Genomic DNA, 23,201 nt, shown 5'->3' on the forward strand with positions numbered 1-23,201 from the left:
CACTTGGAGGGTCTGTAAGATCCAGAAATTTCAAACCAGTAATCAACAAAAGGTTTTGAGTGGCGCTAATAATACAGACACATACACAAAACCAGTGTGCAGGTGCTTTATACATAAGTCTACAGACTAAGGGAGCTGCTTCCGGCTTCAGGTTTTAGCTGAGAAGGCCAAGAAACCACAGGTATAAATCAAATTCAGATTCTAGTCACAGAAACATCCCTCCCCGTGATCTGCTTTCTTGTGATGTGGTCCAGCTTCCAGGCTACAGGGCAGAAGTTGCTGTACTTTTGCAATACCACCCAAATCTGCCATGGAGCAAAAAGTATAACACAGAGATATAAAAACAGGGCTGGTTCTGACATGGTCCCAGGCTGCTATCCTGTTGAACCTTTTGGGAACTCAGTGCTGCTTCCTGTGGTCTCCCATCTAAACATCAGTGAGGTCCAAACACAGATATTTTTAACAATGCTATAGCATCAGACACCACATGAACGGGCCATACCTATTTACTCAGGTGAGCCTAGTTTCATCCTAAACATTTTATACATGGTACTGGGATGAACCAGGGACTCGGGTGGCGCTGTGGGTTAAACCACAGAGCCTAGGACTTGCCGATCAGAAGGTCGGCGGTTCAAATCCCCACGACGGGGTGAGCTCCCATTGCTCGGTCCCTGCTCCTGCCCACCTAGCAGTTCGAAAGCACGTCAAAAGTGCAAGTAGATAAATAGGTACCACTCCAGTGGGAAGGTAAATGGCATTTCCGTGCGCTGCTCTGGTTCGCCAGAAGTGGCTTAGTCATGCTGGCCACATGATCTGGAAGCTGCACGCCGGCTCCCTCGGCCTATAGAGCGAGAAGAGCGTCGCAACGCCAGAGTCGGCCACAACTGGACCTAATGGTCAGCGGTCCCTTTACCTTTACCTTTATGGCACAATGCAGCTATTCCCAGAAGAATTACAGGATAAACTGGAAGAATGAACTGACATAATAAAAGATGAGCATGAATAATAAAAAATATAGAACATGATGCAAGACACATAATGATAAAATAGTTATGTTACAACTGAACATCATTCTAAGTGTGTGTGTGTGTGTGTGTGTGTGTAGATTTTACAATGATCAGTTTTAATGATTTTATGCATCTTAAGGATATCAAAAAGTGCCAAAATATGTCAGGAACCCACTTCCAGACTTGCTGATCAGAAGGTCGGAGGTTCGAATCCCCGCGACGGGGTGAGCTCCCATTGCTCAGTCCCTGCTCCTGCCCACCTAGCAGTTCGAAAGCACGTCAAAAGTGCAAGTAGATAAATAGGTACCGCTCCGGCGGGAAGGTAAACGCCATTTCCGTGTGCTGCTCTGGTTTGCCAGAAGCGGCTTAGTCATGCTGGCCACATGACCCGGAACCTGTACACCGGCTGCCTCGGCCAGTAAAGCGAGATGAGCACCGCAACCCCAGAGTCGGTCACGACTGGACCTAATGGTCAGGGGTCCCTTTAACTTTTTACTGGGATGAACCAGGCTGAAGTTTGATTTTGAGAACCCACCACATGTGGAATGATCCAATTTGGGGCCATGAGCGAATAGAAATGGACATGCATTTCATGCCATGTTCAGAACTTACGGGCTCCATAAAAATACTTTAAAGCAATTGGATCAATTAAGAGCCTTTTCCAGCTATTTTACAAGCCCCTTTGGTTAACACGAATGCTCTTTCCCTGTGTTTCAGCATGAAGTAACTAAAATGTGAAGTACAATTGATAATTGTTGCAACCCATCAAACAATCATATCGATTGGAAATCCAAAAAGGGGGCTGTAAAACACAGAGAGAAGGTTCATAACCTCCCCAAAGCTTAAACAAACAAGAAACGAATAGATATTCCTGGGTTTCATTTTTTTATTTTACTATTGATTTTGCTATTTAACAGATTGGTCAGGCAGAAGAATGGGTAAGGAGCCAAATTGTTGATCAATCAAATGTTTAATTGGTTTGCCATTGTTGTTAAATGTCAATTAGGTGTTGGCACATATTCCTTTAGAACATGCAGGTGAAAGCTGATGTAGAGGACGGACTTGCATTGGCTTTAGTGCTTGGTGTTGATGACATGAATGTTACCTGCTTAGTTCATTTGGCCAAAGTCCAGAGCAGCCCACAGCCTGAAAAGAGTCTGTGAACAGGCCTTCATCATGGAGAGGAAAGCACTCTACTCAGTCTTTAGTACACCTGCGGCTGCGATTCTCACTTTCATTGATAGGCTGATCGATTAACTGGAATCAATGGTTGCCCCTTAGTCCTCAACATGCGAAAGAGCAAATGCTCAGGTAATCCAGTTATGCTAAGAGAGAGTTGTCAAGCTTTTAACACAAGCCTCAGCTTAGCACCTCCATCCGTTTGTTAATGCACACAAATTGTAAGTTAAGAACAGAGCTTCATGAGGAAAAAACCAACAATGGCGGAAAGGAGGAATCCAGTTGGTCCAAGAGGCCTATTGGCTGTGCTGCTGGAGGCCGCTCTGCATTCAAGGTTCGTGATGGCCGAACTGATCCCTGTAAATGTTGCTGCCCCTCCCAAAATAGGAGCACAGACGGCAGGTGTAGCACAACCCTTCATAGCAACTTTCCCGGTAGCTTCACCTGGTATTGGAAAGAGAGAATATAATAAGGTGGTTGTCAGCCACAAGAGGGCGGCAGATGATCATCTAAAGATCCACCCCGCTCGCTCTTACACTTTCAAGAGCAGAGGGCAGATTTTCTGGGAATTTTTGTTTTGTTTGGATAGACTGATATCCTGCCTCTTTCCTAAAAGTTGCAAGGCAGCTCACAATCAAATGCAATACTACAATGTAGAACAGAATAATATTTATTGTGTTGCTTTATACACGGGTGGCGCTGTGGTCTAAACCACTGGGCCTAGGGCTTGCCGGTCGGAAGGTTGGCGGTTTAAATCCCCGCAACCGGGTGAGCTCCTGTTGCTCTATCCCAGCTCCTGCCAACCTAGCAGTTCGAAAGCACACAGTGCAAGTAGATAAATAGGTACCACTCCAGCGGGAAGGTAAACGGAGTTTCTGTGCGCTGCTCTGGTTTCACCAGAAGTGGCGTAGTCATGCTGGCCACATGACCTGGAAAAACTGTCTGCGGACAAATGTTGGCTCCCTTGGCATGTAAAGCGAGATGAGTGCCACAATCCCAGAGTCGTTCATGACTGGACTTAACTGTCAGGGGGCCTTTACAGGTAGGTAGCCGTGTTGGTCTGCCATAGTCAAAACAAAATTTAAAAAATCCTTCCAGTAGCACCTTAGAGACCAACTAAGTTAGTTACTGGTATGAGCTTTTGTGTGCATTACCTTTACATTTACCTTTTTTATAGTAGGGTTGCCATATTTGAAGAAGTAAAATCTGGACACAAGTTGCATTAAAAAAACAACACAGCAAACAAAAACAACAACGCAGTAGACATCAGAATCAACAGAACAGAACAGCCCATAGTCAAGGAACAACCTTGGTGCCTTGTCTAATTCAGCTGATATCTCATGCTTAGCTGAAAGTTAATAAATTCAGTCCATTTCCCAGGGCTAAGCAAGTGTGAGTCTGGGTAGAGCTTACATGTTTTGGAAGGAAGGTGGGATATAAATGTAATAATTTTTAAAAATAAAATTACCGTAGAATTTCATTCGCAGCGAAACCAAAAGAGAATTTATTCCCGTGGGCATCAATTGACATGGGAAGCCGACAGCCATCTGTTCCATTTAGCGGCATGGTAAAGAAAATTTATGTCTGTTTTGCTCTCCCAGATTTCTGATCTGGTGAAGTAGGACTAATACAAAAGTTTGAGGGGGCCCTGGCAAGTGCCTTCTGGCACTATTCTTTGCTGGTGGACCCGTACTTGGTGTGGTGGTGGTGGAAGGTAGCAGCAGCAATATTCCAAAAAGAACCAAGCAATTGGGTCCAACTGCCATTTTCATTTCCAACAGCGCTCCCGCTATGGCATTGTTCCAAGGCATTGAGGGAAATGTAAATAGTCTGAACTTCTTGAAGTTCCATGCCAGATATTTTTTTTTTATCTGTGTGTTTATGCTATGAGCGAAGTCCAAAAGAACCCAAACCAAATGCATGCATGGGAATGAATAAATTACCTGTATGTATGAATCCAGCTAAGTCAATGCAGTGAGATTCAGATCCAACACAATCCACTGTTTCATCACTGCATGAATCAGAAAAGGAAGCATAGCAGGCTGGGCATCGAAGGCCGTTGAGTTTGGTCTCCAAACGCTTCACTGAACCAACAGAGAAAAAGTCAACTTCCTGAGAACATTACAGGGTGCTGCAAATATAAATGTGCTGCACAGTGGCATGAGAAAAAGAGTTGTAAGGTACGACTAATAACAATTTAATAATTTATTATTTATACCCTGCCCATCTGGCTGGGTTTCCCCAGCCACTCTGGGCAGCTTCCAACCGAATATTAAAAACAATACAGCGTCAGACATTAAAAACTTCCTGAAACAGGGCCACCTTCAGTTGTCTTTTAAAAGTAAAATAGTTGTTTACTGCCTTGATATCTGCTGGGACGTGGGTGGCGCTATGGGTTAAACCACAGAGCCTAGGACTTGCCGATCAGAAGGTCGGCGGTTCGAATCCCCACAACGGGGTGAGCTCCCGTTGCTCGGTCCCTGCTCCTGCCAACCTAGCAGTTCGAAAGCACGTCAAAGTGCAAGTAGATAAATAGGTACCGCTCCGGCGGGAAGGTAAACAGCGTTTCCATGCGCTGCTCTGGTTTGCCAGAAGCAGCTTAGTCATGCTGGCCGCATGACCCGGAAGCAGTACGCCGGCTCCCTTGGCCAATAAAGTGAGATGAGCTCCACAACCCCAGAGTCGGTCACGACTGGACCTAATGGTCAGGGGTCCCTTTACCTTTATCTGCTGGGAGGGCATTCCACAGAGCAGGCGCCACTAATAATAATTTCTAGCTTACATTAAGCTAGAAATTCCAAGGAGGAGGGAACTGGCCAAGGGGACCCCATTTTCTGCCACTTCCCCATGGTTATAAGAAAAAACTGTTCCTTTTCCCTTATGGGGTACCCAAGAGCCGGTATAGAGTCCTTATGTAGGTTCTCTATCAGTAGGAGAAAATTACAGAGGCCAACCAGACAATATCGAGAAGCAAGGCAGCTAGTAAGCCTGATCTTTATTAAACTGTTGCAACAGGTTGCTCACCCCGCCACACAGGAGGGAGGAGGAACCCAGAACATTGGTGTTCAAGCTCTTATGCAGAGCCAGTGTGGTGTAGTGGTTAAGAGTGATACTCGTAGTCTGGTGAATCGGGTTTGCTTCCCCGCTCCTCCACATGCAGCTGCTGGGTGACCTTGAGCCAGTCACACTTCTCTGAAGTCTCTCAGCCCCACTCACCTCACAGAGTGTTTGTTGTGGGGGAGGAAGGGAAAGGAGAATGTTAGCCACTTTGAGACTCCTTCGGGTAGTGATAAAGCGGGGTATCAAATCCAAATCCAAACTTTTGAAATTGCCACCCTGTAGCTCAAGACCACCCCCAAAAACATACAGACATCACTGAAGGGGCGGCCTACAGCAGAAAACCTGTCTGCCAGGATACCTGATAATGGTCACTGTTTGCTTTTACCTGGCATTCTGGCCATTCTTTTGTGATGGTAAATACCCAGTTCTTGAATCCAGGTCACAGGCTCACCCTACTCATACACAGATACGCCCTTAAGACAGGATTTGTGAGCAAAGAGACAATGGGGAGGTTTTCCCATTTCCTTCCTCCTTGCAGAGGTCAATTTGGGAGAGTCAAAATGGATTCAGGATTGTTCTCCTGTACTATTTCAGACACGTAGTTTATATACTTAGGTATGTGTTTGCCTTGTACATTTATGAACATTTGCTTTCTATATATATATAAGACCTCAGAATTCCTATAACACCATGTTGGACGTAAAATGCAACCTGGATGCCAAGGTACATGCAGTACAAAGCAATCTCTTGGGATAGCAATATTTTAGCCTAGCCAATGGAGCAGTGAGTGAACAGAGAGCCCCAGAAAGCTCTTGAGATGTTGTTTGAGGGTCATATATCTGATAAAGGGAGAGGGGAAATGCCTCAGGCCAGCCTGTCCTGGCAACCTGACTTTAAACAAATCGGGTCCTCCCTTAAAGATGGCACGTGATGCAGTGAGACCTGGCAACCAGACCTTGTGTTGTGGATGGGTAAGATTGGATAGCCACAACACCCAATTGGTAGGTCCCTTGATGCAGGGTTTAATCAGGCCAATGGGACGCAAGCTAAATGGATCAAGGGACCTATATATACTTATGCACGTGACCCAGAGCTTCCTCTTTCGGTGCGTGCACCCGCCCACCTCTCCCTACTTTTAGGGCTTTGCGCTTGACCTTGCTATGCCGTCATGCGTCGTCTGTCGTTGGGACAGGGGCACGGCAGGAATTTTCCCCACTTGGCTGATTGGCTGTTGCCATTTGGGTTTTGCCTGCCGCATAGCAAATCGTCACAACTGGCAAGTTGTGGAGAGGCTCTGGTTCAGGTGATAGGGATGGGAGAACAGTATCGCCATCCCTATGTGAAGGGTATTCCATTAAAGGAATCCAGGGACTCGATGGTTTGGTCAACCCCTGAGAGGGGGTTGTGCCCGTGCCTGAGTCCAGGGGGATATCTGAGTGGCGGAGTTAGCCTGTTCCCGGCTTTCCGCTTATCCAGGTGTTTACCCTAGGCTGACCTTTGCTGGTGCCCTGGGCCAGCGCTACCTGCAATGGTGCAGGGAGCTAGTCGAACCAGAGCCTATGCAACCACTCACTTGCTGTACAGTGGTACCTCAGGTTACATACGCTTCAGGTTACATATGCTTCAGGTTACAGACTCCGCTAACCCAGAAATAGTACCTCGGGTTAAGAACTTTGCTTCAGGACGAGAACAGAAATTGTGCTCCGGTGGCGCGGCGGCAGCAGGAGGCCCCATTAGCTAAAGTGGTGCTTCAGGTTAAGAACAGTTTCAGGTTAAGAATGGACCTCCGGAACGAATTAAGTACTTAACCCGAGGTACCACGGTAATCAATAAAGTTGTGGCCTAAATTCTGCCAAAAACCAAACCAAAATTTGAGTCTTGTCTGAATTTATTTAAGGGGGAGGTTTAAAGGTCTGAACATGCAAAAGCTCCAAAGGCATGTATACAGTTGGGTGTGCAAAAGGGACCAGAAAAGGAAAATACAAACTGATACCTACATTTGGCAGGAAAGGCAGTATTGCAAGCATCCGTCTTACAGCAGGAAACACTGGTCCTCGATCTTCTCTTTTTACCCAAGTTAATATCAGCGGAACCGACTTCGCAGTAATTGGATGGAACACAGTTCTTAATAATGCCATTAACCTTTACATTTTCTGCAAGAGGATATGGGGAGAAAGATGTGAGACTTCATATCAGATGATGAGGATAATGCACATAGCACAGAGGCTCAAAAGCCAATCATTTCTATAAAACCATATATTACTGAGAAGTGGGAAAACTAAAGGCCCCCGCTGTCAGCCCCCTCGCACAATGATACTATGTTTTTACAGTTCTTAAAAAATAATTTTATTCTTATGTATTTCTTTACCACAATTGCCAACCAGCTTTTAAAAAAGGAGTTTGAAGCAGCACACATAATTAATCCCCTTTCTATTTCAACTTCACAACAAGCCTGTGAGGTAGATTAAGCTGAGAGTTAGCCCAACTCTGTAACCTTTGCGTCATACCGACTCCACCATCCCCTTCCCTGCCAATATTGCACTCTGAAACGCTTAACAAAATTAACCGTGGTGCAATAAAATAGAATGCAGCACAACAAAATATAAAAGTCTAAAACCACAGTCATTCTGCTGCTATACCAAGCTGAGCTGAGCTTGCCTTGGTTTAATGTGCCGCCAGAGCCTGGACTCATGGTTTAGTTGTCTCCAGGCTAACCATGGTTTGTTGTAACCATGAGCTGTAACCATGGTTTGTTGTAACCATGAGCTGTAACCATGGTTTGTCCTTTGTAAAAGTCCATGAGCTGATGGTCACCTAACAGTTCACTCCTCATCCCCAGTTACACCGGTTAGGATGGGATCTATCCCCCTGCTCCAGTGTAAATGGCTTACACTGGTGTAAACCTGGTGAATATTTTCCAGCCATATTTTCCTAGTTAATATTGCTCTACCCAGTGTGAGTGCTTTTAAGAAGGAAAGTATTACACCCCTAGTTGACTGGTTCTGCTAAGGCAGAGAATTACCATGGAGAGAGGGGGCCACCACAGATGAGGCCCTTAATAAGACAGTCATCTGCAGGCCTTCCAGTGGCAGAGGCACCAATAGTAAACCCTCACCAATACGCAACAACAAATCATGGAAGCATCCCACCGCTGAGACCAAAAAATAAATCATGAATACCTTCAAAAAGTTCACTTTCAAACAAAGTGATGCCACAGAAATTGTGGTCTTGGGGGCAAGTCACCACTTCACCAGTGCAGTTTTGGCCTAGACCTGTGCAAGCTTCACATTGTAAAGCAGTCCCTGGAAAAGGAAAAAGAAAAAGAAAGGAAATATATTATGTCAGTTGGATTTAACTAGTTTCCTGTAATTTCTCTGTACCTCTCTCTGTTTTTCCAGGGAAGGAAATGTCCGGACGTAAATAGCTTTAAAGGATGAAGTTTCCTCTCAGACCAGATGCACTTGTCTGACAGGATCAAAACCAGTCCCCATACTTAAGTTATGGGTGTGTGTACACAGTTTCACATGCTTTTGAGAAGGGGGGGTGGAATGTAGACTGGGTATAATTAATTCCTAGCATTTGCATAAACTTAAAGCTATACAAGCCAAGATACAGAGGCCATCTTCTGACCTCACATACATTAGGAAAACACCTTGAGGTGCTTCTTTTGATTTTCATCAGTTTCAGAGACAGGGGATGAGTTCCACCACCATCCGTCTCTTAAGTTGACTTGACCATATCGCAAACAGCCAAAACCTGCTCACCTGGTTCACATAACTGTTCAGCAACAGCTATGAAACATTTTTGCTGGCTTTGGGTGAGTCATTGTTTCTAAATTTGTTTCTAAATTTAGGCTAATTCGCCGGATTGTTGACAGAACTTTTAAGCTTCAAAACAAAGCAAATTACCTTAAGTCCTGCAGGGGGAAAGTAGCATCCTGAGACTGGCAATGTTTTGTAAATAAGGTATGTTTGCACGAATTTGCATAATTTATTCTGCACAGGGCCAGCCCAGAACATGTTTGTGGCCTGAGGCAATGGTGCCTCCACCATTCTATGCATGGCGGACAATTGGAATGGTAGTTAATTCAATGCTAATCATGGGCCAGTGTTTCCTAATGTGCCTGAAGGCAACAGGTTTTTCCTAGGGGGGTGAAGATCAGGCTGCATGGCATACACAGCTCTGAAAAGCAGTTTAAGAAGCAACAACAACAGTAAAAATATTTTTATTTTTTTTTAAGTGATAAACCATTGACTTCAAAACAGATGCAGAGATAACATTGTGGCTGTTCACTCCATGTTTCTTGCTGAAACACACACATATAGACATGATGCAATATATAATAACTGGAATGTATTGTCTTCTAGAAAATTAGGAACATAACAACATATGAAGACTGGATTGCACCAGAAGTCTACCTAGTCCCACATCCTGCTTCTCAAAGTGCCTGACCAGCACCCTGGCTAACTCCACAAACAGAGCATGAAGGCTATAACCCTCCTCCGTAGTACAGTGGTACCTTGGGTTACAGACGCTCCAGGTTACAAACGCTTCAGGTTACAGACTCCGCTAACCCAGAAATAGTACTGGGTTAAGAAATTTGCTTCAGGATGAGAACAGAAATCGCGTGGCGGCAGCGGGAGGCCCCATTAGCTAAAGTGATAAGGTAAGGGTAAAGTGACCCCTGACCATTAGGTCCAGTCGTGGCCGACTCTGGGGTTGCGGCACTCATCTCGCTTTATTGGCCGAGGGAGCCGGCGTACAGCTTCCAGATCATGTGGCCAGCATGACTAAGCCGCTTCTGGTGAACCGGAGCAGCGCATGGAAATGCCATTTACCTTCCCGCCGGAGCGGTACCTATTTATCTACTTGCACTTTGACGTGCTTTTGAACTGCTAGGTTGGCAGGAGCAGGGACCGAGCAACGGGAGCTCACCCCGTCGCGGTGATTCAAACCACTGACCTTCTGATCAGCAAGTCCTAGGCTCTGTGGTTTAACCCACAGCACCACCTGCGTCCCCAGCTAAAGTGGCACCACAGGTTAAGAACAGTTTCAGGTTAAGAACGGACCTCCAGAACGAATTAAGTTCTTAACCCGAGGTACCATTGTATTCAGCGGCATCCTATTGCAGAATCTGGAAGTTACATTTAGCCAGTAAAATAACAGCGCAATCCTAAGGAGGCAGTGGCAGAGGAACTGCACCAGCCAGGGCAGAAGGTAGAGGGATGAATTTTCCATTTTCTCTACCATTTAAACCAGGGGTCAGCAAACATTTTCAGCAGGGGGCCGGACTATAAGCCGCTCCCCCACAGACTCTCCCCTCCCTTCTCCACAGCACTGGACGAGCCCCGGTGGCTGCTTACCTGTGTCTTGTGAGTGGCAGGGGCTGGTGGCGACGGGACGATGAGGAGCGCACGAAAGGGCTCTGGAGAGGGGCTGCTTAAAATGGCGGCCGCTCAAGCGCAGGCCAGATCCAGAAGGCAATTGGGCCTGATCCGACCCGAGGGCCTTAGTTTGCCGACCCATGATTTAAACTAATGAGAGGCAAAATACACTGGCTCCAAAGCCTCAGGTCCTTTTTTGACATTTCCAGGGGCATATCAGGGAACTGAGAGGTCTCTCCTGACTGCCCTCCATAAAGCTCATTTTCAGGACCATCACCACCAGTGATACAGTAATGACCCACCATTCTCCGCTGCTAAACTGGGGAGGTCTCCCTCTCTGCCCATTTGACCCGCACCCCTCCGCCACCCGCCAGTGGAGAGGCAGGTGCCCAACATCCAACAGCTCATTGGTTGCTCTGTTTGGAAGCTTAGAATTACTTTCTAACTGAGTTTGTATACTTTAGGTAAAATTAAGGTATAGAAAAGCTCACAACATGGTGAGTTGCACTGGATATTGGGGGAAGGAACGGGCAGAAGGAAGAGATGGGTCCACTTTCCTTCTATTCACCATTTTTGAAATAAAGCATTGTTTCTTATGAGTGATCTTGTCCTGGAGCTGTTCATAATTTCCAGAGTTGTTGTTTTTTTAACATTAATGAAATAAAACTTAATGGAAGCTGGGGCATAAAATCTTCCAGACATTAAGGGGAGGAGGGGAATGTTATTTGCGACACAATATGTTTCCAATAGGTAGAAATTACACTCACACAAGTATATTATTATATTATATTATATTATATTATATTATATTATATTATATTAGCATTAAATTAGCAGGGGAGGCAGTCAGGTTATCATATCTTCCCAGCTACGATTTTTATGTTGGAAAGCCCTCAAAATAAGTTCAGTTCTCAGAAAACATTGTGGCAGGGATTTAGGGAGAACAATTGGTTTAGTTCAGCAGTGAAACTGCTGCTGTCTATATCTCACATATCTCTGTCAATGGCTGCATTGTTGGCATAAAAGCCATACAGGACTCGGGAGCTAGCTACATTCCAGAAAAGAGATACATCCAGATTCAGAAACGAGAAACATACAATTATCTCCTGTAGAGCTATAATATCCTAAAGCAAACAGCATTAAGTACGTACAGGGGATATTTAAAGAAAAGGGTGTCAGAGAATCCTTGCTTCTAAAGCAGACACATGCAAACATACATATACATAAGCACAATCGGACGTCTTCGTCTGCCCCAGCTGCAACAAAACATGTCTATCCCATATTGCGATACAGCCACATCGAGCGTTGTAGCTCTCAACTGGCTTGACTTTACCACAAAAGGTCCACACTTCCATTGTCTTCCAGACAGATGGATGCTGCCAATAATATTATGCCCACATCCAGATATAGATATAGATGCTCTAGCTAGAGATGTAACTCTACCTGCATTGGATGGGATACTCACCTCTGGCTATGAGTGCTGAGAGGAAGCAAAGGCCAAGGAAGATCTGCATTGCTGCTGGGTGAGAAGTGGGTTGAGTCTCTGATGAAGCCAACTCTTCAAATTGGAGTTATAGTCATGTCAACAATTACTGCCTAGGAGGGAGGAGCATTTAAAAGCATCCCTCCTCAAGGCCACATTGGAGAGGAAGTTGAGCAAGGAAGGCTCATCAGTTACATTTTTTCTCTCTCTTTCTGTCACCCTCATCCTTCCTCCACGGAGCCCGAGTGGGGTGTGCATTTGCGCCATATTATCCTGACAACAAGGGACGCGGGTGGCGCTGTGGGTTAAACCACAGAGCCTAGGACTTGCTGATCAGAAGGTTGGCGGTTCGAATCTCCGCAACGGGGTGAGCTCCCGTTGCTCGGTCCCAGCTCCTGCCAACCTAGCAGTTCGAAAGCACGTCAAAGTGCAAGTAGATAAATAGGTACCGCTCTGGCGGGAAGGCAAACGGTGTTTCCGTGCGCTGCTCTGGTTCGCCAGAAGCAGCATGTGCTGGCCACATGACCCAGAAGCTGTACCCCGGCTCCCTCAGCCAATAAAGCGAGATGAGCGCCGCAACCACAGAGTCGGCCACGACATTTTTCTTTAGGCATGTCCAGTGCTTTTTTCGGGGTGGGGGGACAGGGGTACGCATACCCCTAAACATTTTGTGCATCTAAATTTGGCCTCATTGAGGGGCAGTATTTCAATATGAGTAGGAAAATGAGAGTACCCCTAAACTTTTTTTTAGGGGGGAAAAAAGCACTGGGCATGTCTCTCCAGACACATAGCTGTAGGTGTGTTTTAATTTATTTTACTGTTCATTTTAATTATCTTTAATTGTTTTTAATTGTTTTTATTGATCATTTTAATATTTCTTATAAACTACCGGTACTTTGTGATTTTACTGCAATCAAGCAGTCTATCCATTTAGATGATAGCTAGATAGAATTCTTCCTGAGTATTCCAGCTTCCCCCCTACAGCCCTGATGTGTTTGCCATCTGAACAGTGCAAAAAGTGATGGAACAGTGTAACGCTATCACTGAGTTATTCCCATTAAGGCAATAACTGCCCAGAGTCTTCAGCTTGAAAAATGAATGCCGATAGCCAGAGATCTTCAGGTGATGTCTCTTAATGGGATCCAAGAGTCAGGCAGGCTTGGCTATACTTTTCTTTTGTTAGGGAGATTAGATGCTCTCTCAGTAGCTAGGAAATAGCTGGAGGGTTTCGCATTCTTTTGTTTCAAACTGGGGCATACTTTTTCTCCCCAACCCCACCAACCCAGCTAAGGGTTAATGCTGTATATACAGGGGGAAAAGGCACTGCAGTTTTTTTAGACATGGGAAAGGACTGACCTGAGTTCTGGATCTCTATAATGGAAGAGTTGATCTGGGAGCAGTGGAATTTGCTGGTTGTATGTGTTAAGTTGTGCTTCTGCCTAGGCCCAACTCCTCTGGAAGCTGTCCTCAGTTTGTACATTTGTGGATAAATTCAAATATTATAGAACTGTTTCCCCCGCTCCCAAAGGAAACAAAATCCAGGTAGGTGTTGTTCCCCTAGAGCCTGGAAGCACATAGAACAAGACTACAGACCATTCACTATCTGATGTTAAGATCAGAATCCTGTTTGCTGTCTTAAAGGTGAGCACATTTAAATTCTCATGGCCGCCAGTCCATTTTGGAAGATGCAATGGCACGTTTAATGGACTGCGGTCCATGAAAGCTTGTGTCATAATGAAGTGGTTATCCCTGATGGTTTCACAAGGCTCATTTGTGGTTTTACTGCAACCCCTCCAGACATTGAATTATACTGCTAAGAGGATGGCAACTGGATCCTAATAAATAATAATAATAATAATAATAATAATAATAATAATAATAGCCCACCCATCTGACTGGGTTGCCCCAGCCACTTGAGGTGGCTTTCAGCATGGAAGATAGATAGATAGAGATAGATGATAGATAGATAGATAGATAGATAGATAGATAGATAGATAGATAGATGATAGATAGATGATAGATAGATGATAGATAGATGATAGATAGATGATATAGATCCACTGAAGGTTTAGGCTGGAAGAGCAACAGCAGGAGAGACTGCTTATCTCTTTACCTTTTCCCAAAACAATTGTTCCCATGCTGATTTTCTCCCCAAGGCAGAAAGATAGGGGACCAGGAGCATCCATCTTAACAATGGTCAAATAGATGTCTCCAATAACTCCATGTGCAAGATATGAGGGCAATAGCAGCCCCCACTCCTTCCTCTGAATTGTGAAGCACATTGGCCAGGACAGCAAGCTACGAACCACAAGCCTCCAGGGCACGTGCGTAGCCAGGATTTATGTTGGGTGTGTGTGTGTCAGGATTTATATTATGTGGGGGGCACAACTGAGCTATCTGTGACCCAATTGGTCAGTTGGCTAGGTATTTTTATTTATTTACTTGATGGGGGGGCAGCTGGCGCCCTTGCCCCCCCCCCTGGTGGCGCTGTGGTCTAAACCACAAGCCTCTTGGGCTTGTTGATAGGAAGGTCGGCGGTTTGAATCCCCGTGACGGGGTGAGCTCCCATTGCTTGGTCCCAACTCCTGCCAACCTAGCAATTCGAAAGCACGCCAGTGCAAGTAGATAAATAGGTACCACTGTGGCAGGAAGCTAAATGGCATTTCTGTGTGCTCTGGTTTCTGTCACGGTGTTCTGTTGCTCCAGAAGTGGTTTAGGCATGCTGGCCACATGTCTGTGGACAAACGTTGGCTCCCTCAGCCTGAAAGCGAGATGAGCGCTGCAACCCCAGAGTCCAGGGGTCCTTTACCTTTACCAGCTACACCCATGCTCCAGGGCTAAATTCACAAGATGGCCTTAGGGCTGAACGAGATGAGATGATGAAGATCTAGGATCTTTCATTTTCTTTGGGGAGGGACATTAGATCAGAGGTGGAGAACATGCTTTGCCTGTCGAAAGTCCCATATATATAATAATATACAGTAGTACCTCGGGTTAAGCACTTAATTCGTTCCGGAGGTCCGTTCTTAACCTGAAACTGTTCTTAACCTGAAGCACCACTTTAGCTAATGAGGCCTCCTGCTGCTGCCGCACCGCCAGAGCACGATTTCTTTTTCTCATCCTGAAGCAAAGTTCTTAACCTGAGGTACTATTTCTGGGTTAGCAGAGTCTGTAACCTGAAGCATATGTAACCCGAGGTACCACTGTATTTATTCCCCAGCCACTCTGGGTGGCGTCCAATAAAAGATTAAAAATACATTAAAACATCAGTTATTAAAAACTTCCCTAAACTGTATAAGGTAGCCTTACTAGGGTCCTTGATTTTTGTCCCTAGCATCTGATATCGATTCCCTCCAGATGATGTTGATTTTCAACTCCCATCTGCCGCAGGTAATGGGAGCTGAATCAAGCAACATTTGGAGGCCTCTGTCTTCCACTACAGTTGTCTGTCGGGCCAACTAAGTTACACTGGCATTGCTTCAAACCTGTAGTTAAGACGTTCCAGTGTAGCTATTAAGACCTAGGTGTAAAGAGCAATGAGTCACACACAGACTTCCTTTGCAACCAACAAACATAAATAAACAAACTTCCCAAACACAACGTTCAGCTACCTGCCTGTCTGCCTCCCACATAGAAAATTTGTCCCTGAGTTGCACAGGACCTTGTCATAAACATCTGGAATGCCACAAGTTCCCATCCCTGATTTTGAGCAATACTTTTTATTGTTTATGTTAATCTTTCCCTTCTCTTTTCCCGCCTGGCTTTCTCTTACGAAAGCCATTGGGGGGGGGGGGAGGATAAATGAAATTAAAAATTGGCATTACATTGGCTACTTTCCAGTCCTCTGGTATGGAAGATGATCTGAGGGAAAAGTTAGGACATCAGCAATGTCACATTTGAGCTCTCGGGTGGATGCCATCGAGACCCAAAAATTTCTCTCACTTTTATTTTGTTTTTTATTTTATCTATTCTGAGACCCCCGGTTGTAGGGCAGTCTATAAATTCAATAAAGAAAAACAAGCAAATAAATATTAGGCCTAGAACGTAGTCTCTCGTCATTTATTTATTTATTTATTTATTTAATATATTCCAACCTATACCTGAGGGGGTATCAGGACGGTTCATGGAATAAAATCAAGATATAAAACCACAAAATACATAATAAAAACTGTCTGCCTTAGTTCCCCAAACTCGTCTCTTTGTTGGGGTGTTGGGATCTGTTGTGAAGACAGACGCAAATAATTAATCTGGCTTCTTCACAATCTCCATATCCGAAATAAAGAAATAAATACCGACACACTAAGCTTGCCAAAAAAGAGAGGGCAGTTTTCTATATGACAGCCCTACTCTGCTTTAGGCAGCAAAATCCCTTTTGTAAGCAGGAACACCCTTTGCTTGTTTCCAGATGCACGTAGAAGATGTTTGCAGCAGAGAGTCATTGCCTATCTACAGCTATTTCTCGTTTCCGGGGTTAATTTGGACTGTAATTGGAGCTGTGGTAAATTCCAAAGACAAATTCCACAAGGAAAAACTTCCGTTGTTGATATCTCCATGGATTCTTAACTAGCAAATATTTCATACACGCACAGGCAATTATTTGCCTGTCATAGATGTTGAATCTAGGAGTGTCAAGTGAGACCTGGCTATAACAAAATATTGCAGTGTGAAATACACTATAGACTGTTCAGGTTTCCAGTCAAGCCCTCTTCTAGAATATTCCATTTCTCACTTCCAAGTTAGTTGGCATTCTGTGGTCAGAGAGACATTGCACACTTTTGTAAACCAACAAAATCTTTAATATATATATATACATACATACAATGTGCCCATTCTTCACTGGGATTAGTTTTTTTGTGGTACGGGTAGGGCATCACCTCTGAAGACTGTTTAACCTTCTAAATATTTGCATACTTCTGCAAACCTTGGGGTTCCCTCAAGCTGGCTGATATCTCCCTCTTGTGTGTGGATTGTACTGTTTTGGCTACATAAGAACTGGCAACTGGAGAATGGAGTTTGGTATTAAGTCTATTTATGCAAGTGGCGTCCTAACTGTTTTGTTGCGTTCCTAGTTGAAATATGTGTTACCTGAAAACTTTGACTGAGGGGAGTGGGCCTCACAAACAAGAATCATTGCTTGATGTGTATTAAAAAAAATATATCCTACAGAAACTAATAGCTTTTGGGTCATTCTACCATTCTACAGAGCCTAGGGCTTGCTGATCAGAAGGTCGGTGGTTCGAATCCCCGCAACGGGGTGAGTTCCCATTGCTCAGTCCCAGCTCCTGCCAACCCAGCAGTTCGAAAGCACGTCAAAGTGCAAGTAGATAAATAGGTAGTGCTCCAGTGGGAAGGTAAACGGCGTTTCTGTGTGCTGCTCTGGTTCGCCAGAAGCGGCTTAGTCATGCTGGCCACATGACCTGGAAGCTGTACGCCGGCTCCCTTGGCCAATAAAGCGAGATGAGTGCCGCAACCCCACAGTCGGCCACGACTGGACCTAATGGTCAGGGGTCCCTTTACTTTTACCTTACCATTCTGTAATCATCTGCAGTACTGTCTTATTTGTTTTATAGTACAGTATATTGATTATTGCTTTCATTTTATGGATCAATAGTCACGTTAGATAGTAAAATCCATGTTAAATTGCTGTTTCAGGGGTTGTTTTTAAAAGTCTGGAACGGATTAGTCCATTTTGCATTACTTTCTATGGGAAAGCGCGCCTTGGCTTTAGAACGCTTTGGTTTTGGAACGGACTTCTGGAACAGATTAAGTTTGAGAACCAAGGTATCACTGTATACAGTTTTAAAGTCCTGTACACCACTTTTAGAGTATACTTGTGGAACGATATTGCTATTTCTTTCCCCCTCAAACTTCATATAAGCAGACGTAGTCAACATGGTTGACTTTGTTGGCCAAGGATCACATACCTCAGAGGAAGGGTTTGCATATAAATAGTGCGCTGGACCCATTGCTCCTGAGAGCAGCAGAGCAGTAATGCCATAAATGCCAACATAAATGTAAAGGTAAAGGTAAAGGGACCCCTGACCATTAGGTCCAGTCATGACCGACTCTGGGGTTGCGGCGCTCATCTCGCTTTATTGGTCAAGGGAGTCAGCGTACAGCTTCTGGGTCATGTGGCCAGCATGACTAAGCCGCTTCTGGCAAACCAGAGCAGCGCACGGAAACGCTGTTTACCTTCCTGGCGGAGTGGTACCTATTTATCTACTTGCACTTTGACGTGCTTTCAAACTGCTAGGTTGGCAGGAGCAGGGACCGAGCAACGGGAGCTCACCCTGTTGTGGGGATTCAAACTGCCGACCTTCTGATCAGCAAGTCCTAGGCTCTGTGGTTTAGCCCACAGCGCCACCCGTGTCCCTTTACAAAGCAATGTAAGGGGTGCTAATGCCACTTATGGGTAGGCAAACTAAGATCCGGCGACCGGATCCAGCCCAATCACCTTCTAAATCCGGCCCATAGATGGGCCAGGAATCAGCGTGTTTTTACATGAGTAGAATGTGCCCTTTTATTTAAAATGCATTTCTGGGTTATTTGTGGGGCACAAGAATTCGTTCATATATTTTTTTCAAAATATAGTCCGGCCCCCCACAAGGTCTGAGGGACAGTGGACTGGCCCCCTGCTGAAAAAGTTTGCTGACCCCTGGTTTAGGGAGATACATGTTGCATTAAGGCAATGGTGGTGGTATGCATAAATTGTAAATCCCAGCAAAATCACACATGCGATTAAATCCAAAGAAATCTAAATCCAGACACCTAAATCTAAAGAAGACCTCCTTAGGCTTGATGCATTTTATTAGCAATTTTATTATAGTTTTCTAAATATTATACAATATGATACAACCAAATGTTCTGAAGGCATGACGTTCTGCCACATGCAACTGCAGCTAAGGTCACACCAGATACTTGTAGCACTTTAAGCATCACAGCTTCCCCCCACCCCCCAAAAAGAATCCAGAGAACCATAGCTGAACCCCAGCAGAGCTAAAATTCCCAGCACCCTTAGCAAACTGCAGTTCCCAGAATCCTTTGGCGGAAGTGTTGTGCTTTTAAATATATAACGTGGAAGTGATCCCACGGAAAATATTCAAAGTCCACAGCACAAGTAGACATTTATATCTGTTCTATCGCACTTCAGAAAGAGGTGAGGCTTGATGTTTGGCTTATGATACACTTGGATTTTACAAGACACCTTTGCCCTGATCCATTGCACCTATTATTCTGCGAATGGGAGCTCCAAATATGTACACACCCTAAGCCGTCCCGACTCAACTTCTCCATACATTTCAAAAAAGGAACATTTTCATATGCCTTCCGTTCTATATTAGCTCCAGTGCCAGATTTACATATAAGCTAAATAAGCTATAGCATAGGGCTCCACTCTCTTGGGGCCCCAAAAAAATTAAAGGAAAAAAACACCTGGATGTACATTTCCAAAATATAAGATAAAAAACAAATAAAATAAAACCTACATACAGCAACAAGTGTTTTGTGTTGTGTAGACTCCTATGATGTAAGTAATGGGCTCCGCCTGCTAGCCTGCTCCCTAAAATATCACTGGTTTGCTCATTTCTATATACAGTGGTACCTCGGGTTAAGTACTTAATTCGTTCCAGAGGTCCGTACTTAACCCTGAAGCACCACTTTAGCTAATGGGGCCTCCTGCTGCTGCTGCGCCGTAGGAGCATGATTTCTGTTCTCATCCTGAAGCCAAGTTCTTAACCTGAAGCACTATTTCTGGTTTAGCGGAGTCTGTAACCTGAAGCATATGTAACCTGAAGCGTATGTAACCAGAGGTACCACTGTATAGGGTGCCTACATTCTGCATGAACTGGTTGCATGGCAACACGTGCAAATGGCTTTAGATACCTATTAGGTCCATAAATTACCATATAGCATATATTCAACACAAAAAACAGCGACCATTTGTTGTTGACAAAGGACAGCTGGACATAGAAAGAGCCCCATTACTTTCCATTGCTTAGGGCCTCATCAAACCTAAATCTGGCCCCGATTTGCTCCCTCCATTGAAGTGAATGGGCCTACTGAGAATATGCTGGGCCTTTGCTTGTGCTCTTGGTTCAGCGGAGAATTCACGAATGCTGGAAAATGAAGAGTTACGCACATTTGCGATGCTTCAGTTTCTGCGTTGCCAGGGTCAGCCTGTAATCCCACTTCTGCCAGTGATACACTTGGTTGACAACGATGTTCATTTCCTCGGTGGTCCCCACAAGGAGATACACCTTGGGACGGTGGGCATGGACCAGTTGACGAGTACAGTTTTCGTTGATCAGAAACCACTGCTTAATCACACTGCGAGCATCGAAAGGCAAGAGCGACCCCTGGTTAATGAATTCCACCTGGCAGTCAATGTCATATTCCTGAGTGCCGAAGGCAGGTCGTTTCCTGGACAGTTTCACCTTTGCGGCTGCAAAAAGAGAGAAAGAAAAATAATGTGTGTGTGTGTTGTGTGTGTGTGCAGCTTCTCTTGTATTAATATAGAAATTAAGAGAGAAGATGTTGTAGAATCTAGCAAGCCCCATCGCAGAGATGCCAATAATAACTTACCAAAATTGCCGATACAAAAAATGTCCAGCACTTTCCTGCGCGTCAAGAGCTCATCAATGGCCGGGCAAGTCTGGCAGATAGGCTTTGGAAAGGCTGGCGGTTAAGAGCAGAAAAATCCAATTTGTCACAGGGGCATGCACTTGATTCCCACAGAAAATAAACCTGTCATGTCTGGAGATCTCCCGGAGAATTCTTAAGACATTTTTTGACAACTTGGAAGATAAAGCTGAGCTAGGGGCTCTGTATATTATAGGATAAGCCCTTAGAATCATAGAATTGTAGAGTTGGAAGGGACCATGAGGGTCAGTGTAGTCCGACCCCTTGCAGTGCACGAATTTTTGGTCCAAAGTGGGGCTTGAACCCATGGCGCTGAGATTAAGAAGCTCATGTTCTACTGACAAAGCTATTCCAGTCAGAGAATCCCTTTCCATCCATTTTCTCTCCATCACACCTTCCAAACCTTCTTTTCTAGAGTGGGAAAACATGCTTTCAGGGATGTAAAATATTAGCCCCTGAGAACTAAGGAGCACATTCAACAAAGTCATGTCGAAGCATCCTTCCTGGGGGATGACAAGTGGGAGAGCACATTAAAATATATATATATATATTAAAATAAAATTTAAAAACGCAACAGAAAGCTAGCAAGCAAGAACAGAGAGGATGAGATTAGACCCAGGACAGGTGATGCTGCCAGCCTGCTGTGGGTCTGGGAACCTCAAGAGGAGAATGGTAGGATATGAATGTACCAGTGTGTGAAACAATGGTATCTGGTGCCCATTAAAACTGGCAGCACAGAAGGCAGGGAGGCCGTCAGTAAGCAGAGCCAGAGCAAAGAGACAACCAATTCTACTTTCTGAGTTCTGCAAGGGCAACAATGAGGTCAAGCCTCACCCCACTAGACCCGTCGCAAGTACATGCAACCCAAACCCCCATATAAAGCTGTACCTCCGAGACCACGCTTAGCATCTTTGCCGAGGGATGCAAGACACGTGTCCTCATCTGCGGGGAACCGATCGCAGTCCAAACTGCCGGGCCAGGGGCGTCCTTGGCATTGCAAGACGGGAGCGCAGCTGTCGCGGACCGCAACGCACATGCTCCTGCAAGGCTGGATGAAGCTGTCGGGGAAGCAGGGCAGCTCTTAGGAGCAAAACACGCAGGCACGCCGCGCACGTCTGAAAGGGCAGCGAGGGGGGCCGCCCGCCGGAGAGACGGCTTCGAGGAAGAAGAAGAGGCCTTCCTTCCCCATTTCCTCCCCAAGTCGAGGGCAGCCACCAGCCGTGCTGTCTGCGCCCCTCTCCCCTCCGGACTCGTGTCTCCCGAGTTGAACGTGTGAACGGCCCACGCGGGTCCGGCCGCGGGTACTCACGTGTCCAAGCACACGGGTGCGAAGAGCGAGCAGAGGAAGATCCCCGCGTGCGGGTGGCAGCCGGTGCTGACGAGGCGCTGCCACGCGGCGGCTTTCCCCACGACCTCGGGCAAACCGACGTGACCCAGCAGGTTGGGCAGCCTCATCTCCGAGTAGCCGATGTCGTGGCACATGGCCATGTCCGTGGGGATGGCGACGCACTTGGTGGATAAGCCCAGGTCGAGCCCCGCCGCCCGGCGCAGGGCCAAGGCCAGCAGGACGGCCGCGGGGAGCATCGCTGGCGCCTCCGTAACGTGCGGATGCCTCGCAGAGTCAAAGGTCTCTTTGCAGAGCTGAGCAAACCTCGGCAGGGCGTGGGGCGCTTTATATCTGCACGACCCCCACCCGCCAACCCTCAGGGCTCTGCTCCTTTTATCTGATGGAAACCCCCAAGGGGAAAAATAAGGTGTTTGCTTATGGCCCATTTAAGTGATTTGATGGGTTTAAGCTCTTGGTTCCCAAAGGGTGTGAATGGCAAAGAAACATTTAAGCATTTCAGTGCGTCAAGAACAGAAAAGATAAGCTGCTCAAACCTGAAGACCTCTTGACCAAAGCGCCTTTATAATTCTTGATTCTTTTATAGTGAGATGTTTCCAATGACTGACCTGAATGTCTTATGTATTCTAAAGAGGAAATCCTTCATTTTTTTAAAAAATGGTGGAATAAACCTGCATTGTTTTTTATTGGACACTTCGGTTTTTAAATGAACTGATGGAGTAGACAGCCACCCAAAAACGACAGGCGTTTGCTTGGATTGCTGCTAAGGAGGATGATATTCGAAGAGGGGGTGGGAAGGGAAAAAAAGGGGTTCTGCCTTCTGCACTTCTGGGGTCTCTGGTTTTCGCTAGCTGTGGATGGCAAGCTGCTTCTCAGACCTTCCTAGTTTGCAACCTGGTCTATTTTTAAGAAAACACTTTGTATAAGTGCTTTTATGTGTCTTAATTTTTAAATAAAATGCGGTCAGCTGCAGGGGGGAAAGCAAAAGAGAAAGGCTTCTTTGTGTTGAGGAGTAAAGGTAAAGGGACCCCTGACCATTAGGTCCAGTCGTGGACGACTCTGGGGTTGCGCGCTCATCTCGCTCTATAGGCCGAGGGAGCCGGCGT

General features: G+C 45.5%; 2 protein-coding genes across 2 annotated transcripts; both read right to left on the reverse strand.

Annotated features, from left to right (window-relative positions):
• Positions 1-1,875: 1,875 nt before the first annotated feature.
• On the reverse strand, positions 1,876-12,201 carry LOC310744228 (phospholipase A2 inhibitor and Ly6/PLAUR domain-containing protein-like). Its single transcript, XM_083575369.1, has 5 exons — positions 12,096-12,201; positions 8,426-8,548; positions 7,244-7,399; positions 4,130-4,270; positions 1,876-2,630 (listed from the first exon to the last, which is right to left on the reverse strand). The coding sequence occupies exons 1-5, from the start codon at positions 12,142-12,144 to the stop codon at positions 2,413-2,415; spliced, it is 687 nt and encodes a 228-aa protein (XP_083431495.1). The 5' UTR covers positions 12,145-12,201; the 3' UTR covers positions 1,876-2,412.
• Positions 12,202-19,837: 7,636 nt separating this feature from the next.
• LOC310744306 (secreted frizzled-related protein 2-like) lies at positions 19,838-22,358 on the reverse strand. The gene is made up of 4 exons (XM_083575418.1): positions 22,060-22,358; positions 21,639-21,808; positions 20,694-20,786; positions 19,838-20,553 (listed from the first exon to the last, which is right to left on the reverse strand). Exons 1-4 carry the CDS (start codon positions 22,332-22,334, stop codon positions 20,243-20,245), a joined length of 849 nt encoding a protein of 282 aa, XP_083431544.1. The 5' UTR covers positions 22,335-22,358; the 3' UTR covers positions 19,838-20,242.
• Between the last annotated feature and the right edge of the window lie 843 nt (positions 22,359-23,201).

The sequence above is a fragment of the Podarcis filfolensis genome (assembly GCF_964270895.1).
Source record: "Podarcis filfolensis genome assembly, chromosome: 10".
In the NCBI taxonomy this organism is placed as follows: domain Eukaryota; kingdom Metazoa; phylum Chordata; class Lepidosauria; order Squamata; family Lacertidae; genus Podarcis; species Podarcis filfolensis.